Genomic DNA, 16,473 nt, shown 5'->3' with positions numbered 1-16,473 from the left:
GCACATTCCTTGGCGCCTGCCAAGCAAACAGAAAATGTAGCCCATTACCACCAGGGTGACATTCACGAAGATCACTCACCACCTGATGACCATGAAGGGTACCGGATTCTGAGCCTGGATAGGAGCATGGACCACATCCCTCCTAGACGCTGAGGAGTCCTGTGTTCTCCGAGGGCGATTGCTACTCCACTGGAGCGGCCGCTCCCTTTAACACGTTGGTGGGCAGGTGAATCACCTGACCTGGGCTCATGCTGCTGCTGCTGTAAAGGCTGCTGCTGCTGCTCCATAGTATTCTCCATCTCTGGAGAGCTTTAACGAAGTGAGCGGTGTTTGTATGTCACTTTACCCTTAAATAGGGTGAACCGCCGTGCTCACCGCCTCTTCCGGTCCCTGATACGAGCTTCTACCCCTCTTGAATCCCGCCGGGAAGCCTGGAACGATGCCGGTGATCAGAGCGATGGGCGCCGCCATCTTGGATCCGGCGCACGACTCTGACGTCATGCAGGCACGCCCCTACCCAGCGTGCCTTGCGCGCAACGCCAGCCGCGCCAGGAAGTTACTGCTCACAGAGGGGGAGAGCGGCGTGGGAGACACAGAAGGGCCCCAGGACCACGAACTGTGGCTGTTCCGACGCCCGCACGTGCGCCAGAGCCCGGAGGATCTGCGGACGGCGCTTCCAGCCTCCTGAAGGCCAGCCCTGCCTGCCTGTTCTTCCAGTGCCGGCACAGGAGTGGGTGAGTGGAACTTCTATCAACAAATACCGCCGTGATGTACAGCACAAGGGTTCCCATCAGGACAGGAAACCCAACTGAAGTGAGGGAGAGGTACCGCCCTTTTATTTCAGTAGGTTTCCTGTCCCGACTGGGCGGATCCCTCTCTCAGGTGTGCTGTCAGGTGTGCTGTCATGGGAGACGGGAAAATGATAATTCGAGGTTAACAATGTATGCAGTGTGTATTGTGTAATCGGATGACAGATTTGGTTCAAGATGTTTGGAATTCTTTACATGATTTTTTACATATGCAATATTGTGTCTTCAAACCAGAAGGTTAATACTCTTTTTTTCCCCTCTGTAAACCACTACCAAGTTTGAAGGATGGTCGGGAGCTGCACTCAACACACAGGGAAAAAAAGCTGTGGATCAAGAAAGAAGAGACCAAAGGGGTAAAAGTACTGTAAAGCTGCAGCAGCATCGTACGCAGTGAAGAGGCAGTGACCCACAAATTCAAACACAAAAGTCTCTTTTAATGTGTTTCTTCACAGCATTAAAGTCCATTTCACATAAATGCATATAACTTCAGTGATCAGTTTACACCAGTTCAAAGTAATGCATATCACATGGCTTTAGATTTGCGGTCTCTAAACAGGCCAGACTTCCCTTGTTCAGTTTCCCTGGGCGACCGCACGCCATCTCACAGTCTCTATACGTCTCTGTACACACAGCCTCATATGTTGCAGACACTACTCACGCCAGCCCTCCTCTGACTAGTTCTCGTGGGTGTCCTGCATCGCTGTATCACAGTCTCTTACAGACTCATTACTCACACAGTCGTACACAGTTCAGGATATCCTCCGGATAGCAGCCGGGCACCATATCCACCTGTTTGCAATCGTTTCACATGCTAGTCCTCTTTCGAGTACAGGACATCCATCTCCGGGCACAGGACTATCCACATCCGACTCCTACGGGCACAGGATATCCACCTCCGGGCACAGGACTGTCCACCTCCGAGACCAGTACCATGGACGACTTGCATCTCTGTGTACGCTGCGGGTGCCAGGCTATTCAGCTGCCATGGGTGCTGGCTCTGCTGGCCTCCATGCACTCTGCAGACCAGCACACACCAGACTGACACTGACGTGCACCTGGCCTCTCCTGGCCAGACCCCTGACACGGCCTGACACACTCATACCCCTTACTGCAGGGCTTTTAAACACACACAAACCTGTGGCCTTCAGCCGCATGGAAAACCCGGACCGGAGATCCGTGACTCTCATGCACACCTATGGACTTCATCCGTCTGCATGCACATTCTGGGGAGAACAAACAGCGCTCCCTAGCTGTATCAGAGGCCACAGCCTCACAGTACATAATGTACATGAGTATGTGCTATTTTGTTTGGTTTAATAACATAGTAGGGTTATTTGTACATTAAAAGAAATGGGTTGAAAAATTGCATAACATTTTATATGACGTTTGGAACTTAGAATGCAAAGTCTATGGTCTGTTTTTAATCCTCTTGTAGGGTGGCATCGGCAATGCTGCATGTTTTTATTGGTACATACAGAAGAAATTTGCCACTGGTTAGGGGTTAGGAAACAATTGCAGAGCGACCAGTCTCGCCTTTCTATCTCAGTTTATCTATTACATTAGATATTACTCCATATGCCTCATCACAAAACATACATGTGTGATAGAAAGATGTGAGCAGGAATAATATTATTGTTCACATGGCCAGTGGGTTATGGTGCGACAACACTGTAAAATATGTGAAACCATAGTTCTTAAAATAGTTATGAGAAGTGAGGAGCTTGCTTTTATTTCTATGATGAGATAGAATTACATGTCAGCATAGAAACATATGCCTCTTATTACTTCTTATCGTTATAGTGGAAAGAGTAGTGTGGGCCATGCATGGAATGGGCATTCTGCTATCATAAAGCCAAGTGTCTTAATTTTCTGGGGTAGAAAGAGGTATATGAAGAAGCTTGTAGAAAAAAAAAGCAATTTTTTTTATAAACTACCTGTAGCTGGAAGCCTAGCACATCCACTCCTGGTTTTAGCATTCCCATCTTCATCATTTTTTTTAACGGAAACTTTCTGATTTTTTTGTCTGCTTCTATGCATGCCTGTTTTTCAGATACCGGTTGGTTGTCATTATTCTCATAGACCTTTTGGCTTAATATAGGGTTTGTTGGCCCTTTTTCTTTATGTTGAGGCCTCCAATATTCTGATGCATCATATATGTCAGGAAAGTTGTCACTTTCCTGCTGAATTTCATAATTAGATCTTTGTAGATGTTGATCGGTATCAGCAGTCTCATGTGTTTCATCTGATATTTCATGGCTATTCTTTTGAACAGAAATATTCTTTTTTCCTATAATATCTAATGCCAAGCTTACGGGAAATGAATCCTGAGATCTGCTTCCTGGTGCTGTGGTGTCTGGATGATCATTCAGAATAATGCAACATGAGTCAAAGCTTAATGGGCTATTTTCTAATCCTGGTTTTTGCTTTGGTGTAAGATGAGAGTTGGGTTGAGCTGTCCTTTCACTTATCATGGCGGCAGTGCGCAGCTCTGCAGCGCTGCTTATCTCTGGACTTGAAATGCTAATTGTTTTTTTAGCTGGGTTGCCTTCAGTGTCTGGCACTCTGTCCAATGCTGGTATTATAGTTGTCATGGTACTCCCATTAGCAATGTTGCCTTCCAGCCATTCATTAAATGCACATAAAGCAGATATCGGATTCCTTCCAGGAGCCGCATCACAATACTGCAGGGTTGAGCTCGTCTCTTCACTATTAGCACCTGATCTTTCGCTCTGTTTTGCTACTATTTGCAGCGTCACTTCTTTCTGATTACGCACTACTTGCAGCAACGTTTTCTGGTTAGATGCCAGCTTAGCTATCTTGTCTCTTAGTTTTCCTTGCTTAAATGAATCTGCGGAAGCCCTGATGTTAAACAAATAGCAAAAGGGTGAGGATCACAGAACGTCTTGTAAATCCAATACTACTACATGCTTTCATTGACTCTATTCACGTTCACTTCTACCCACTATATAGACCTGGAACAATTCAATGAGAAGCAAGAAAGGGTCACAATTGTTCTGCTCCAGGCTAGGTGAGTGTGGTTTAGTTTATCTAGCAAATAACATTTCACTGGATATCAATTATCATGGGAAAATGGAATGAAATGAAAAAAAGTTTGCAGCATCCAGGAATGAAAGGCGCATGCATCTTAATTGGGCTTTCTGGGCTGAAATGAAAACTCTGCCATCACTCTGTGCTCCCCGAGAGGGTGGGATTTGTATACTTGTGGTTACATGCTAACTAGACACTTGAAAGAAGCCAGATGTGACTAGTCGGCATGTGACCATAAATACGCAAATCCCACCTGCACGGGGGACTGTAAGGGCGTGCGTGTCAAGTACTGCCATAATTTGGCAGCCTGTAGCCACACAGAATGACTGCAGACATTTCCCCATAATCCTGTAGAATGTAAGCCCGCAAGGGCAGGGTCCTTGCCCTTCTGTATCAGTCTGTCATTGTTAGTTTTGTTTACTGTAAGTGATATTTGTATTTTGATGTAATCCCTTCTCATGTACAGCACCATGGAATTAATGGTGCTATATAAATAAATAATAATAATAGACATGTCATTTCAGCCCTGAATATCCCTGTGCGCACGACATCTTTTTCAGTCTTTTTGCAAAAAGCGCTTCAAATAATGAACATAATGAACAGCAGTTTCACAATGACCTTGCTGCGCAAATGTCCGATCTTATGTCACTTCTTTTAACTGCTTCAGCATTTGCGAACCTTGAAGAGGTTAAAAGAAGTAAAGTGGTCTGTCACTAAATTTTACAACACAAACTGCATACATTACTAAACAGATATTTTAAAGCTGATGAGGCTGGTGTATTCACTGTGATAATCTATGTTGGCTGTATAGCGGTTTTATAAAAGTTGATAATCTCCTCCCTCTTACTGTGATTGACAGCGCCTCAGTGGCCCTCTTGCTGCTGAGATCACACCGCTCGGTAAAAGCTGCAGCTGTCAGTCAGGCGGGATAGGCAGAGACCGACTACACCTGGACTCATGAACTCTTCTTATTCTATAGCCAGACTAACAAAATGCTCATCTTAACAGTATTATACAACCATTTTGAAATGGAATTTCAAAGTAATTACATCAGCCTCATCAGGCCTGAGAGATGTACGTAATAATGTATGCAGTTTGTACTGTAGAATCTGGTGATTGATTAGCTTTAAAGGCTACATACTAATTAGTAAAAACCTTTAGGCGCTTCAATGTTTCTACAATTTAAAATTGACTTTTCAAAAAGCCTGGAACAAAAAGGTAGTTTTGTGTCAACAGCTCCTACATAAACCTATGTATTTACAACCAAGGGATTAGCTTAGAGTTGTGATCGCTGCACATCAGTACAGAAAGATTAATTGGGTGTGTACAGGGATCTGAGAGCACATTCTGATTTTGGGAATAACCCTTTACATCTGCGACCTCGTCTCCCGGTACTCTCCTGCACGCAACCTCCGATCCTCACAAGATCTCCTTCTCTACTCCCCTATTATCTCCTCTTCCCACAATCGCATACAAGATTTCTCTCGTGCATCCCCCCTACTCTGGAATTCTCTACCACAACATATCAGACTCTCGCCTACCATCGAAACCTTCAAAAAGAACCTGAAGACCTACCTCTTCCGACAAGCCTACAACCTGCAGTAACCACCGATCGACCAAACCGCTGCATGACCAGCTCTATCCTCACCTACTGTATCCTCACCCATCCCTTGCAGATTGTGAGCCCTCGCGGGCAGGGTCCTCTCTCCTCCTGTACCAGTTGTGACTTGTATTGTTCAAGATTATTGTACTTGTTTTTATTATGTATACCCCTCCTCACATGTAAAGCGCCATGGAATAAATGGCGCTATAATAATAAATAATAATAATAATACATGGCCTTTGTTCTGACGTGATGAGCATACGTGCCTACAGATCTTTAGGCTGTGTGCACATGTTGTGTTTTTGGCCTGTGGATTTGTCACAAAACCTGAAGGGATTCCTGATGCCAGTAAAGTGAATGGGAATCCTGGAGTCTCATGCACACGTTGATTATTGGTAACTTGCAGATTTGGTGCAGGTTCAGGTCTGCAGCATTTCAGTTCTATCGTTTTTGCAGCATTTTTTCACCCAATGACTTTAATCAAAAATGCTAAAAAAAAACGCAGGTATTAAAGTGATTGCAGATTTGCTGCTGCATTTTTGTAGAATTTTTGATCCAGAAAAAAGCAGGGGTGTCAATAAAGGAAAAGGTTGTACCGTAATGTCACCAGGATGAAAAAAACTCCACCATTACAATTTTCAGCAGAAAAATCAGCTTCATATAGACTCTGTGGAAACTTATGTTTAATAATAGACTTCGGAAACAAGGCTATGGCTGCAGGACTGGACTACAGAATGTGTATGTAATTCTGTTAACATCAAGGTAAATAAGAGCTATAGACACAAAATCAAGACCTCTTTCTTAATTTCTCATTTTACATGCATTTAGAGAATTTAAGATAGTGGTTGCAACTAATAGTCTCATGATGCAGAACAGGCTGCAGCGGAACTAGACCCTGCCAACTTGTGCTGCCTCATGGTGCATAAATGGTCAACTGCCCTTAATATTTCAAGGAATCACCTAAAATGTTACTTCCCTAAATTCCCCATGCTTCACTGGGGGACACAGGAAACTACAGGATGTCCAAAAGCAATTCCAAGGGTGGGAAATGTATAAATCTGTAAAGCAAATTCCTCATATAGTGACACGAGCGAATGCCGCTTGCGGCACCTTCTAGCCCAGACTTACATCCACAGAAACAAAGGTGTGAATCCTGTAAAATTTGGTGAAAGTTTGAACAGAAGTAGCAGCCTTGAAAATGTGCAGAACAGAAGCCTGATGTGAAATGGCCCAGTAGGTCCCACAGTCCGGGTGGAGTGAGCCCTAAACCCTGGTGTGGGCGCTTTGTTCTAAGCCTTAGAAGCTTACAGAATGGCAGACTGAATTCCGCAAGAAATGGTATACTTAGAGGCAGGAAGACCTTGACGTGGTCCTTCTGGGATGACAAACAGAGTGTCTGACAATCTAAAAAAGGTCGGCACTGCTGAATTAAAGGGAGAAAGACAGAGGGAAGGCCGAACGATTCCTTCATCAGCGGGAAATGAAAAACCCTACTTAAGAAGGAATGAGGGTACTGGACAGAAACCACCTTGTCAAGGTGGAGGATTAGGAACTGTATAGTTTGATGAACTCACTCTAGGCCTCTTAGAACATTGACGCGACTTGCCATGCTGGTGCGGAGTTGACGGTGGGTATGACTCATGGCAGCCAGTGGTGATAGTACCTAGTGCGGGAGTAGACATGGGAAGTTGCTCCACAACAATGTGACCAAGGTCTGGGACACCGTGGTAAGTTCCACTACAAACTGAGATAGGTTAAAGGTCTAACTTGGGAGGTACACGCCCTTGTCACAAGTCAGGGGGACTACTTAAATCGGGGGGTGGCAATGGGCAGATGCAATCAATACAGGTTCCGATGGGTTGGCTCAACAAAATCTTGCGCTTACATAATGTGCAGGCAAAATGTATGAACAGTGGCAGTGGGACAAGTTGGTGTGCGTGGTCCTCTCTGGGGCCAGACAGGACAGGTCTTCAGCTCAATCTTCATGCATGCAAGGTGCCATGCTCTGCTGGACGGGTGGAGTAAAAAATAAAAAAAATTATGGACAGAAACCAACCTGGGACACCAGACCCGTGTCTGCCGCCTATGTGACAATAAGGTAAACTTAGTAGCTTTGTACCAGTAGGAGGATGTAGCCTGCTGAGGAGGAGCCAACATTTTCTTTAGGTTGTATTTCTTAGTGACAACCTTCTGATGGTAGGTAGCAGCGTACATCCATGGTTTCTTGTGTTCCCCAATGAAGCGCCTGAAAAATATCAGTTTCTTGTCTTTCCTTTTGAAACAAACGACTTTGATTCCCCATTACTGCACAGGACATACGATAGATTCTACAGGGAAGTAATGGAAAAGAAACCAGTTACCTGTATTTTTTAGCAAGGTTGTCTCTCTCAATTTTCTGCAGATTTACTATGTTATTAAGCACATTCTGTATCTCATTAAGCTCTTCAACACATTTTTCTGTGCAGAACAAAATAAAAAATAATGAAACAGTTATTCATCCTGTTAATCTGTTTACAATTTTGGATTAATAATAGCCTTTTTGAAGATGAACTACACAGCACATCTAACCCAATTTTAGCTATAAAGTCAATCCGGATCCAATACTTGCACAGTATATTGCATATAATAGACACAATATAATTGATCGCGGCTTTACATGTCGGTGAAGATTCAAAGGACAGCTATGGCACATTCATTACAAGCAGCTAGATATAGGGGACGCATAGTTTGCACTTAAGCTTGGCCAATGAGGGAACCTTATAAAATCTATGAACAAAAAGACAAAAGATGAGTACATAGGGCATTAAAGATGGGCAGACCCCTGCATGTTTGGGTCCGGACGAACAGTTTAAAAAAAGTTCAGGTTCATATACCAGGGCAGTATCTGGACCTGAATCCGGACCCCATTCACTTGAAGGGGGGCCCATACATCCAGTGTATGCCACACTGTAATATGCATGACAGCACGGCAAACACTGCCTCTGATCGGCGGTAAAATCATTACTGCCGCTCAGACAGCCGCAGTTCCCACGCTCTCATTTGACAGCGTGGGAACTGCGGCTGTCTGAGCCCATAGCTGTGATCAGAGATAAAAAATTAACCTCCAGTCACTGGCGTCAGCTGATGAGACTACTGCTCCCATCAGCCTGCACCCGCTGCCGCTAATAACAGCTGATGGGAGTAGTCATCAGCCAGTGCCTGCGCTCTAAATATATATATATTTTTTTTTAAATGGCGTTGGTTTCCTTGTATTTTTCCTAACCAGCCAGGCAAAACTGAAAGGTTTGTCAAAGTCAAGTACTAGGAAGTATCAAAAACAAAGCAGCATTATATAAAGCATAAGTAACCAACAAAAGCCAAATACTGCAGAGTAAAACCCCCCCAGAAAAACACATATAAAAAAAAAACACACAGAAGAACGTAGTAAAAAAATGAAAGTAACCTAATTTAAATAATAGGTAGAGAAATTCGGCAACATCAAAAGCTCATTGTGGTAACATAGTCTTAGGGGATGCGGACTCTGCATCTTTCAGACACCAGCAAACCTGCACACTTGAAGGAGAAGTTGCAACAAGGAAAGCTGCATGTGTTTTCCGTGAAGTTTCTTTTCTGATGCCTATTCGGGCAGCTTTACCGCTGGCATTTAAAAAAAAATAAAAAATTCCATATATAAACATTGTGACAGCTTTCAAGCCACCAAAAGAATGGCCTGGTCACTTCTTTTAGCAGCTTCACGGCTTTTGATACCCGAAGAGGTTAAAAGAAGTTTCAAAAGACAGAACATAACTCGTTTTGACATTGCTGTTCAAATGTTCATTTTTGGGGCGATTTTTCAGGTGGGTTCCAGGAGGGATCTGCCTGAAAAATATGTTGTGCATACATACCCTTAGTCTAAGCATAAACTTTGCAATATTTAATATGACCACTATGTCTAGACGTTTGTAAATAAGTTTGCACATATCATTTACAAGTACATTTTACCTGCATCTTCCAAAGGTTCCAGTTCTGTGGACAGTAGTTTTTTATGTTTGTTCTCTATATCATGTAAAGTATCCAGGATTTCCTATAGGGAATAAATGTAATTGTTATATTTAATAAAAATGAAAATGTAATAACTATAGGACACTGGAGACAAAAGTGATGGCATCCATCTGTTTAATTACATAATTGCTGCACTTGGAGAATGCAGCAAATGGGTAAAACACAAACATTACTGTTATGTACATCAAATTTACTTGAATGGCAGCCATAATGACTGCACATGTCTGGTGTGAGTATGTAAGGCTGGTTTCACACTTGCGTTTTAAAACGCACGTGTTTGAAAAAAAAAACGCATGGTGAAAAAACGCATGTAAACGCATGCAAACGCTGCGTTTTTTAGACGCATGCGTTTTTGCATGTGGTGTAAAAAACGCTGCGTTTTGACGTGTTTACATACGTTTTTCCATGCGTTTGCGTTTTTTAAACGCATGCTGAGAAACGTGTGACAGCTTCCAATCATTTAAATAAAGTAGAAACAACACTATAAACATAAATAGCTAGGGTTAAGGTTAGGGGTAGGGATCCTAACCCTAACCCCAACCCTAAAGGGATCCTAACCCTAACCCTACCCCTAAAGGGATTCTAACCCTAAAGGGATTCTAACCCTACCCTACCCCTAACCCTACCCCTAATCCCTTTAGGGTTTGGGGTAGGGTTAGGATCCCTTTAGGGTTAGGGGTAGGGTTAGGATCCCTTTAGGGTTAGGGGTAGGGTTAGTGTTAGGGGTAGGGTTAGGATCCCTTTATCACCTTTATGGTGGGGGATGGCATATCAGTGTGTTTTCTGTTTTTTTTAATATAAAAACGCATGCGTTTTTAACGCAAACAAACGCATGCACAAAAAAAACGCATGTGTTTCCATTGACTCCAATGTATTTTTTGGCCCAAAAAAAAAACGCATGACAACGCATGCGTTTTTATTTGTCCAAAAAACGCTCCTCAAAAATACTACAAATTGCATTTTTGAAAATGAACGCATGCAGTAAAAAACGCATGTGATTGAAAACGCGACCAAACGCGTACAAAAAAAGCGCATGCGTTTTCAATGTTAAATATAGGGAAAAAACCCACCCTAAGTCAGACATTTCAATTGAAAGGATTTTAGCAAGCGAATGACAATATACAATGTGTGTGCAAAGTTCACACATGCCCCAAAGCCAGTTCTGTAAGTGTGGAGCATGGCCAATAACTTTACTGAAAGGAGTAACGTTCAAAAACATTTTACTGAGCTGCTCATTAATGCTTACATTGTCCTATTTTCAGAAAATAGAGGGAAAAAAACAAACAGATATGGCGCCAGCAGAAATTCCCTTTTACTTCAGCACTTTTTTTCACAAAAGTTGAGGGGTCAGTTCTTAAAAGCTCCCAATCAGCATACTGTGCGTCTTTGTCCAGATGGAGTCAGATCACAGTGCACCGGTTAACATTACTTAAATACATTTACCCTCGTTACAGTCATGGCCAAAAGTATTGACACCCCTGCAAATCTGTCAGATAATACTCAGTTTCTTCCTGAAAATGATTGCAAACACAAATTATTTGGTATTATTATCCTCATTTAATTTGTCTTAAATGAAAAAAAACACAAAAGAGAATGAAGCAAAAAGCAAAACATTGATCATTTCACACAAAACTGCAAAAATGGGCCAGACAAAAGTATTGGCACCCTCAGCCTAATAATTGGTTGCACAACCTTTAGCCAAAATAACTGCGACCAACCACTTCCGATAACCATCAATGAGTTTCTTACAATGCTTTGCTGGAATTTTAGACCATTCTTCTTTGGCAAACTGCTCCAGGTCCCTGATAGTTGAAGGGTGCCTTCTCCAAAATGCCATTTTTACATCTCTCCACAGGTGTTCTATGGGATTCAGGTCTGGACTCATTGCTGGCCACCTTAGAAGTCTCCAGTGCTTTCTCTCAAAACATTTTCTAGTGCTTTTTGAAGTGTGTTTTGGGTCATTGTCCTGCTGGAAGACCCATGACCTCTGAGGGAGACCCTGCTTTCTCACACTGGGCCCTACATTATGCTGCAGAATTTGTTGGTAGTCTTCAGACTTCATAATGCCATGCACACGGTCAAGCAGTCCAGTGCCAGAGGCAGCAAAGCAACTCCAAAACATCAGGGAACCTCCGCCATGTTTGACTGTAGGGACCGTGTTCTTATCTTTGAATGCCTCTTTTTTTCTCCTGTAAACTCTATGTCGATGCCTTTGCCCAAAAAGCTTTACTTTTGTCTCATCTGACCAGAGAACATTCTTCCAAAACGTTTTAGGCTTTTTCAGGTAAGTTTTGGCAAACTCCAGCCTGGCTTTTTTATGTCTCGGGATAAGAAGTGAGGTCTTCCTGGGTCTCCTACCATACAGTCCCTTTTCATTCAGACGCCGACAGATAGTACCGGTTGACACTGTTGTACCCTCGGACTGCAGGGCAGCTTGAACTTGTGTGGATGTTAGTCGAGGTTCTTTATCCAACATCCGCACAATCTTGTGTTGAAAACTCTTGTCAATTTTTCTTTTCCGTCCACATCTAGGGAGGTTAGCCACAGTGCCATGGGCTTTAAACTTCTTTGACACTGCGCACGGTAGACACAGGAACATTCAGGTCTTTAGAGATGGACTTGTAGCCTTGAGATTGCTCATGCTTCCTCACAATTTGGTTTCTTAAGTCCTCAGACAGTTCTTTTGTCTTCTTTCTTTTCTCCATGCTCAATGTGGTACACACAAGGACACAGGACAGAGGTTGAGTCAACTTTAATCCATGTCAACTGGCTGCAAGTGTGATTTAGTTATTGCCAACACCTGTTAGGTGCCACAGCTAAGTTACAGGTGATGTTAGTTACACAAATTAGAGAAGCATCACATGATTTTTCGAACAGTGCCAATACTTTTGTCCACCCCCTTTTTTATGTTTGGTGTGGAATTATATCCAATTTGGCATTAGGACAATTCTTTTCGTGTTTTTTTCATTTAAGATAAATTAAATGAAGATAATAATACCAAACAATTTGTGTTTGCAATCATTTTCAGGAAGAAAATGAGTATTATCTGACAGGATTGCAGGGGTGTCAATACTTTTGGCCATGACTGTATGTCCTGTTATATTATTACAATAAATATGATGTAACCTATAGTGTTTTCTAATAAAGGGGTGGTCCGAAACTAACATCGACATGGATCTAAAATGTCTAACTATTTATTGTAATAATTTAATCTATTTGCTAATATACAATAATTAAAAATTCTCTACTATTCCCTTTCTACTCTCTCTAACTGCTTTATTTTTTTTACCTACTACCTGAACGTGTCAGGTCCAGCACGCCCTCCAGCCCACCAGCATTTGTGAATATATTGCTACATTTTCTGCCTAGAACAACCAACAAGAATATATTTACAGCTCTGACAAAAATTAAGAGACCACCACATCAAAACCCTGTCATGGCCAGCCCAATCTGCAGAACTGAACCCGATTGAAAACCTCTGAATTGTAATCATGTAATCAAGAGGAAGATGGATAGTCATAAGCCATCAAACAAAGAAGAACTGCAGTGTGAAAGACTGGTGGCAAGCATGCCAAGACACATGAAATCTGTGATTAAAAATCATGGTTATTCCACAAAATATTGATATTCATTTCTCTTAAGTATTGGCACACGTGACCGCCGGCAGCAGCAGGAAGCAGGCGGCTGACAGGGCGCGATACTGAAGAGGAATGGATACTCACCGCGATCTCTGATGAACACCCGGTGACTATTCCGGCAGCTGTGCTCTGCTTGTGAGCAGTGTATGATGTCCCTGCCAAGCGCTGCTTACAAGCATTAGGCAGCTGCTGGCACCGGAGCAGGATGCTGCGACTGCGAGGGAGCGGAGGAAGGTTTTTGTCTTTTTTTATCTTTTCTGATGGAGCCATGGATACCATGACTGGGATGGGGCCAATCACACCAGCAAGGGAGTGGGGCCAATCAATCATACCAGGAAGAAATGAAGATTCATTGCCCTACACGCCCATGGGCATGGAATGCAGTGCATATTCATTCCTCTTTAGCAGCGGACACAGGAGTTAGCTGGAGCCGCCGACTCCTGCCTCTGTGACCCGCTGCTCCTCTGATACCGCTCCCCCACCTCCCCACCACAGTCAGAGCCAATATATCAGGACTATAAGATGCAACCCCATTTTCAAAACATTTTGCGATGAAAGAAGTGCGTCTTATAGTCCGAAAAATACGGTAACTTTAATTTAACCCCTTAATAATAGCCAATACGCCTTTTAACTGACCTGACATATAAGAGAATAGCCTCCCCATACAGGCAACAATCCAGCATCTGTCGGCTGTACACTATAGCTGACAACTTGCTGCATTAACCACGATCAGTGTTTGCACTGTCCAAATCTGTTTAACCCCTTAGATGCTGCTGTAACTAGTGACTACATCATTATAAATGGTTAACAGAGTGTGGGGGCTTCTTCTTTATCCCAATCGGTGCCCTCAGATCATGATTGTGTGGTCCTGATGTTTGCCGTGGCAATTCATGACCAAATAGCGGCCTTATGCTAAGTGCACACGTTGCAGAATTGCCGCAGAAATTTCCGCGGCAATTCTGCGCCTCCTGCTGCGGGTATATCGCATGTGGAATTAGCATGCATATTCCCACAGAAAACTAGCGTTTTGCAAGCATAATTAGCTTGCAGAATGCTAGCGTTTTCCAAGCGATCTGTAGCATCGCTTGGCAAACTGATTGGCAGGTTGATCACACTTGTCAAACAGTGTTTGACAAGTGTGACCAACTTTTTACTATTGATGCTGCCTATGCCGCATCAATAGTAAAAGATAGAATGTTAAAAATAATTAAAAAAAATAAAAAATGGTTATACTCACCTACCGCAAACAGCTGATCTCAGCGGTTTCCGTTCCTATAGATGGTGTGTGTGCAGGACCTTCGATGATGTCGCGGTCACGTGACTGCGACGTCATCGCGGTCATGTGACCGTGACGTCATCGCAGGTCCTTCACACACCATCTACAGGAATGGAAGCGGCCGAGTGCAGCGCTGAGGGGCAGGAAGACTCCGGGGCCATCAGAGGGTGAGTATATCACGATTTTTTTTTTAACAATTATATGGTGCCCAGTCCATGGAGGAGAGTATCCTCTCCTCCACCCCGGGTACCAACCGCACATGATCTGCTTACTTCCCGCATGGTGGACAGAGCCCCATGTGGGAAGTAAGCAGATCAATGCATTCCTAGGTGTGCGGAATCCCCGCAATTCCGCAAATTTAATGAACATGCTGCGTTTTTTTTTCTGGAATGCGAATCCGCTCAGGAAAAAAATGCAGCATGTGCACAAAAAATGCGGATTGCATTCTATTAAATAGGATGCTTAATGTGAGCATTTTTTTCGCGGTTTTATAGCCTTTTTATAGCGAAAAACTGCAAAAAAAAAACGCGACAAATCTGCTACGTGTGCACACAGCCTTAGATTCTGACGGCTGTAGTAATCTGTTCAGAAGTTAGAGGCATTTAGGTGGTAAAAATACACATTTTCATTTCTGTCATACCACTTTGCATTAATTCCTGTAACGCACCTGAAGGGTTAATAAACTACCTGACTGCAGTTTTCGATATGTCAGGGGGTGCCGTTTTTAAAATGGTATCACGTTTGGGGGTTTCCCAATATATGAGACCCCTAAAGTCACTTCAAACATGGATAAGTCCCTAAAAAAATAAATTTAGTAAAATTTCCTTGAAAAAAATGAAAAATTGCTGCTACATTTTTAAACCTCCTAAAATGCTAAAAAAATAAAATAACATTTTACAAATGATGCTGATGTAAAGTGGACATGTGGGAAATGTTATTTATTAATGGTTTGCTGTGGTATGACCATCTGGATTAAAGGGATAACCATTCAAATTTTGAAAATTGCTAATTTTTTAACATTTTTCTCAAATTTTTGATATTTTTTTATAAATAAACACAAAACATATTGACCTAAATTTACCATTATCATAAAGTATAATGTGTCACGAAAAAACAGTCTCAAAATCACGGGGATTTGTTGAAGTGTACCAGAGTTATTACCACAAAGTGACACTGGTCAGATTTAAAAAATTTGGCTCCGTCACTAAGGGGTTAACATATACTGTATTGAAAATTGACATAAAATGATGAGAAAAAAAAAATAACGGGCCAATGATACTTGGGTTTTCTTCTTATGAGGTTCACTGGGTGGTAAACATACCTGACAATTAGCTTTTATTTTCTTAAACTTTGATTTAAATGTGACCATTGCACTGATTAAAGAGGTTGATCTGAATCGTGTTCGCTAGTTTGTATGGTTTGCATTAAGGTAGTATTAAAGGTTTGTAATTAATAAATCAGATTTTATATCTGTATAGACTTCATTATAATGAATGATATCTAATTAAGAAAATTTGAACTTTGACTTACCACACTACAGGCACGTCCAGCTCTGCATACATCGGCACTCGACGGCAGGATGGTCATATTTTTAGGCTGTGGATCTTCCTTTTCTGAATAAAAGCAAATACATATTCCTACTATAACCAATTGTACAGCTACAACAGAATCACACTCATCAACATTTTACTGTACATTCTACGATTTTGCTTCATGTATGAATTTTTGTAATATAAATCTATGCATATTTTTTTGTGGTTTACACCAATTTAGTAGTTTTTGTTTGTAAACCCCTTCACAATACATGACATATATGTTCTTAAGTAAGTGAGTCACGTTGTGTGTATAATGGTGCACTGGGTGGCAGGCACAGGCGAGCGTCCTGAGTCCAACACCCCAGAACGTCACAGAAAACAGGGGTCTGCTTCAGGTGTTTGTGTTGCTGTTGTGACTGTCGACACCTACTGACTCCTCGGTCCGCCACGCTTAGCGAACGGGAGACCACAACAGTGTATAAAAACAAGTTCAACTTAACTGTCCGTTTTAGTCATCAATAAA

The 16,473-nt window shown here is 42.4% G+C and overlaps 1 protein-coding gene across 1 annotated transcript in view; it reads right to left on the bottom strand.

Annotated features, from left to right (window-relative positions):
* Nucleotides 1-16,473, bottom strand: part of ANKRD31 (ankyrin repeat domain 31) — a 297,365-nt gene that overhangs the window by 77,568 nt on the left and 203,324 nt on the right. The window contains exons 20-23 of the mRNA XM_069750287.1: nt 15,946-16,028; nt 9,442-9,523; nt 7,821-7,917; nt 2,744-3,668 (exon numbers count right to left, since the gene is read on the bottom strand). Coding sequence (XP_069606388.1) covers nt 2,744-3,668; nt 7,821-7,917; nt 9,442-9,523; nt 15,946-16,028 — 1,187 coding nt within the window. The remainder of the gene's footprint in view (nt 1-2,743; nt 3,669-7,820; nt 7,918-9,441; nt 9,524-15,945; nt 16,029-16,473) is intronic.

Source organism: Ranitomeya imitator, chromosome 1 (assembly GCF_032444005.1).
Source record: "Ranitomeya imitator isolate aRanImi1 chromosome 1, aRanImi1.pri, whole genome shotgun sequence".
Lineage (NCBI taxonomy): Eukaryota > Metazoa > Chordata > Amphibia > Anura > Dendrobatidae > Ranitomeya > Ranitomeya imitator.
Note: the sequence above shows the minus strand (reverse complement) of the source record. Positions and strands in the feature narration are given on the sequence as shown.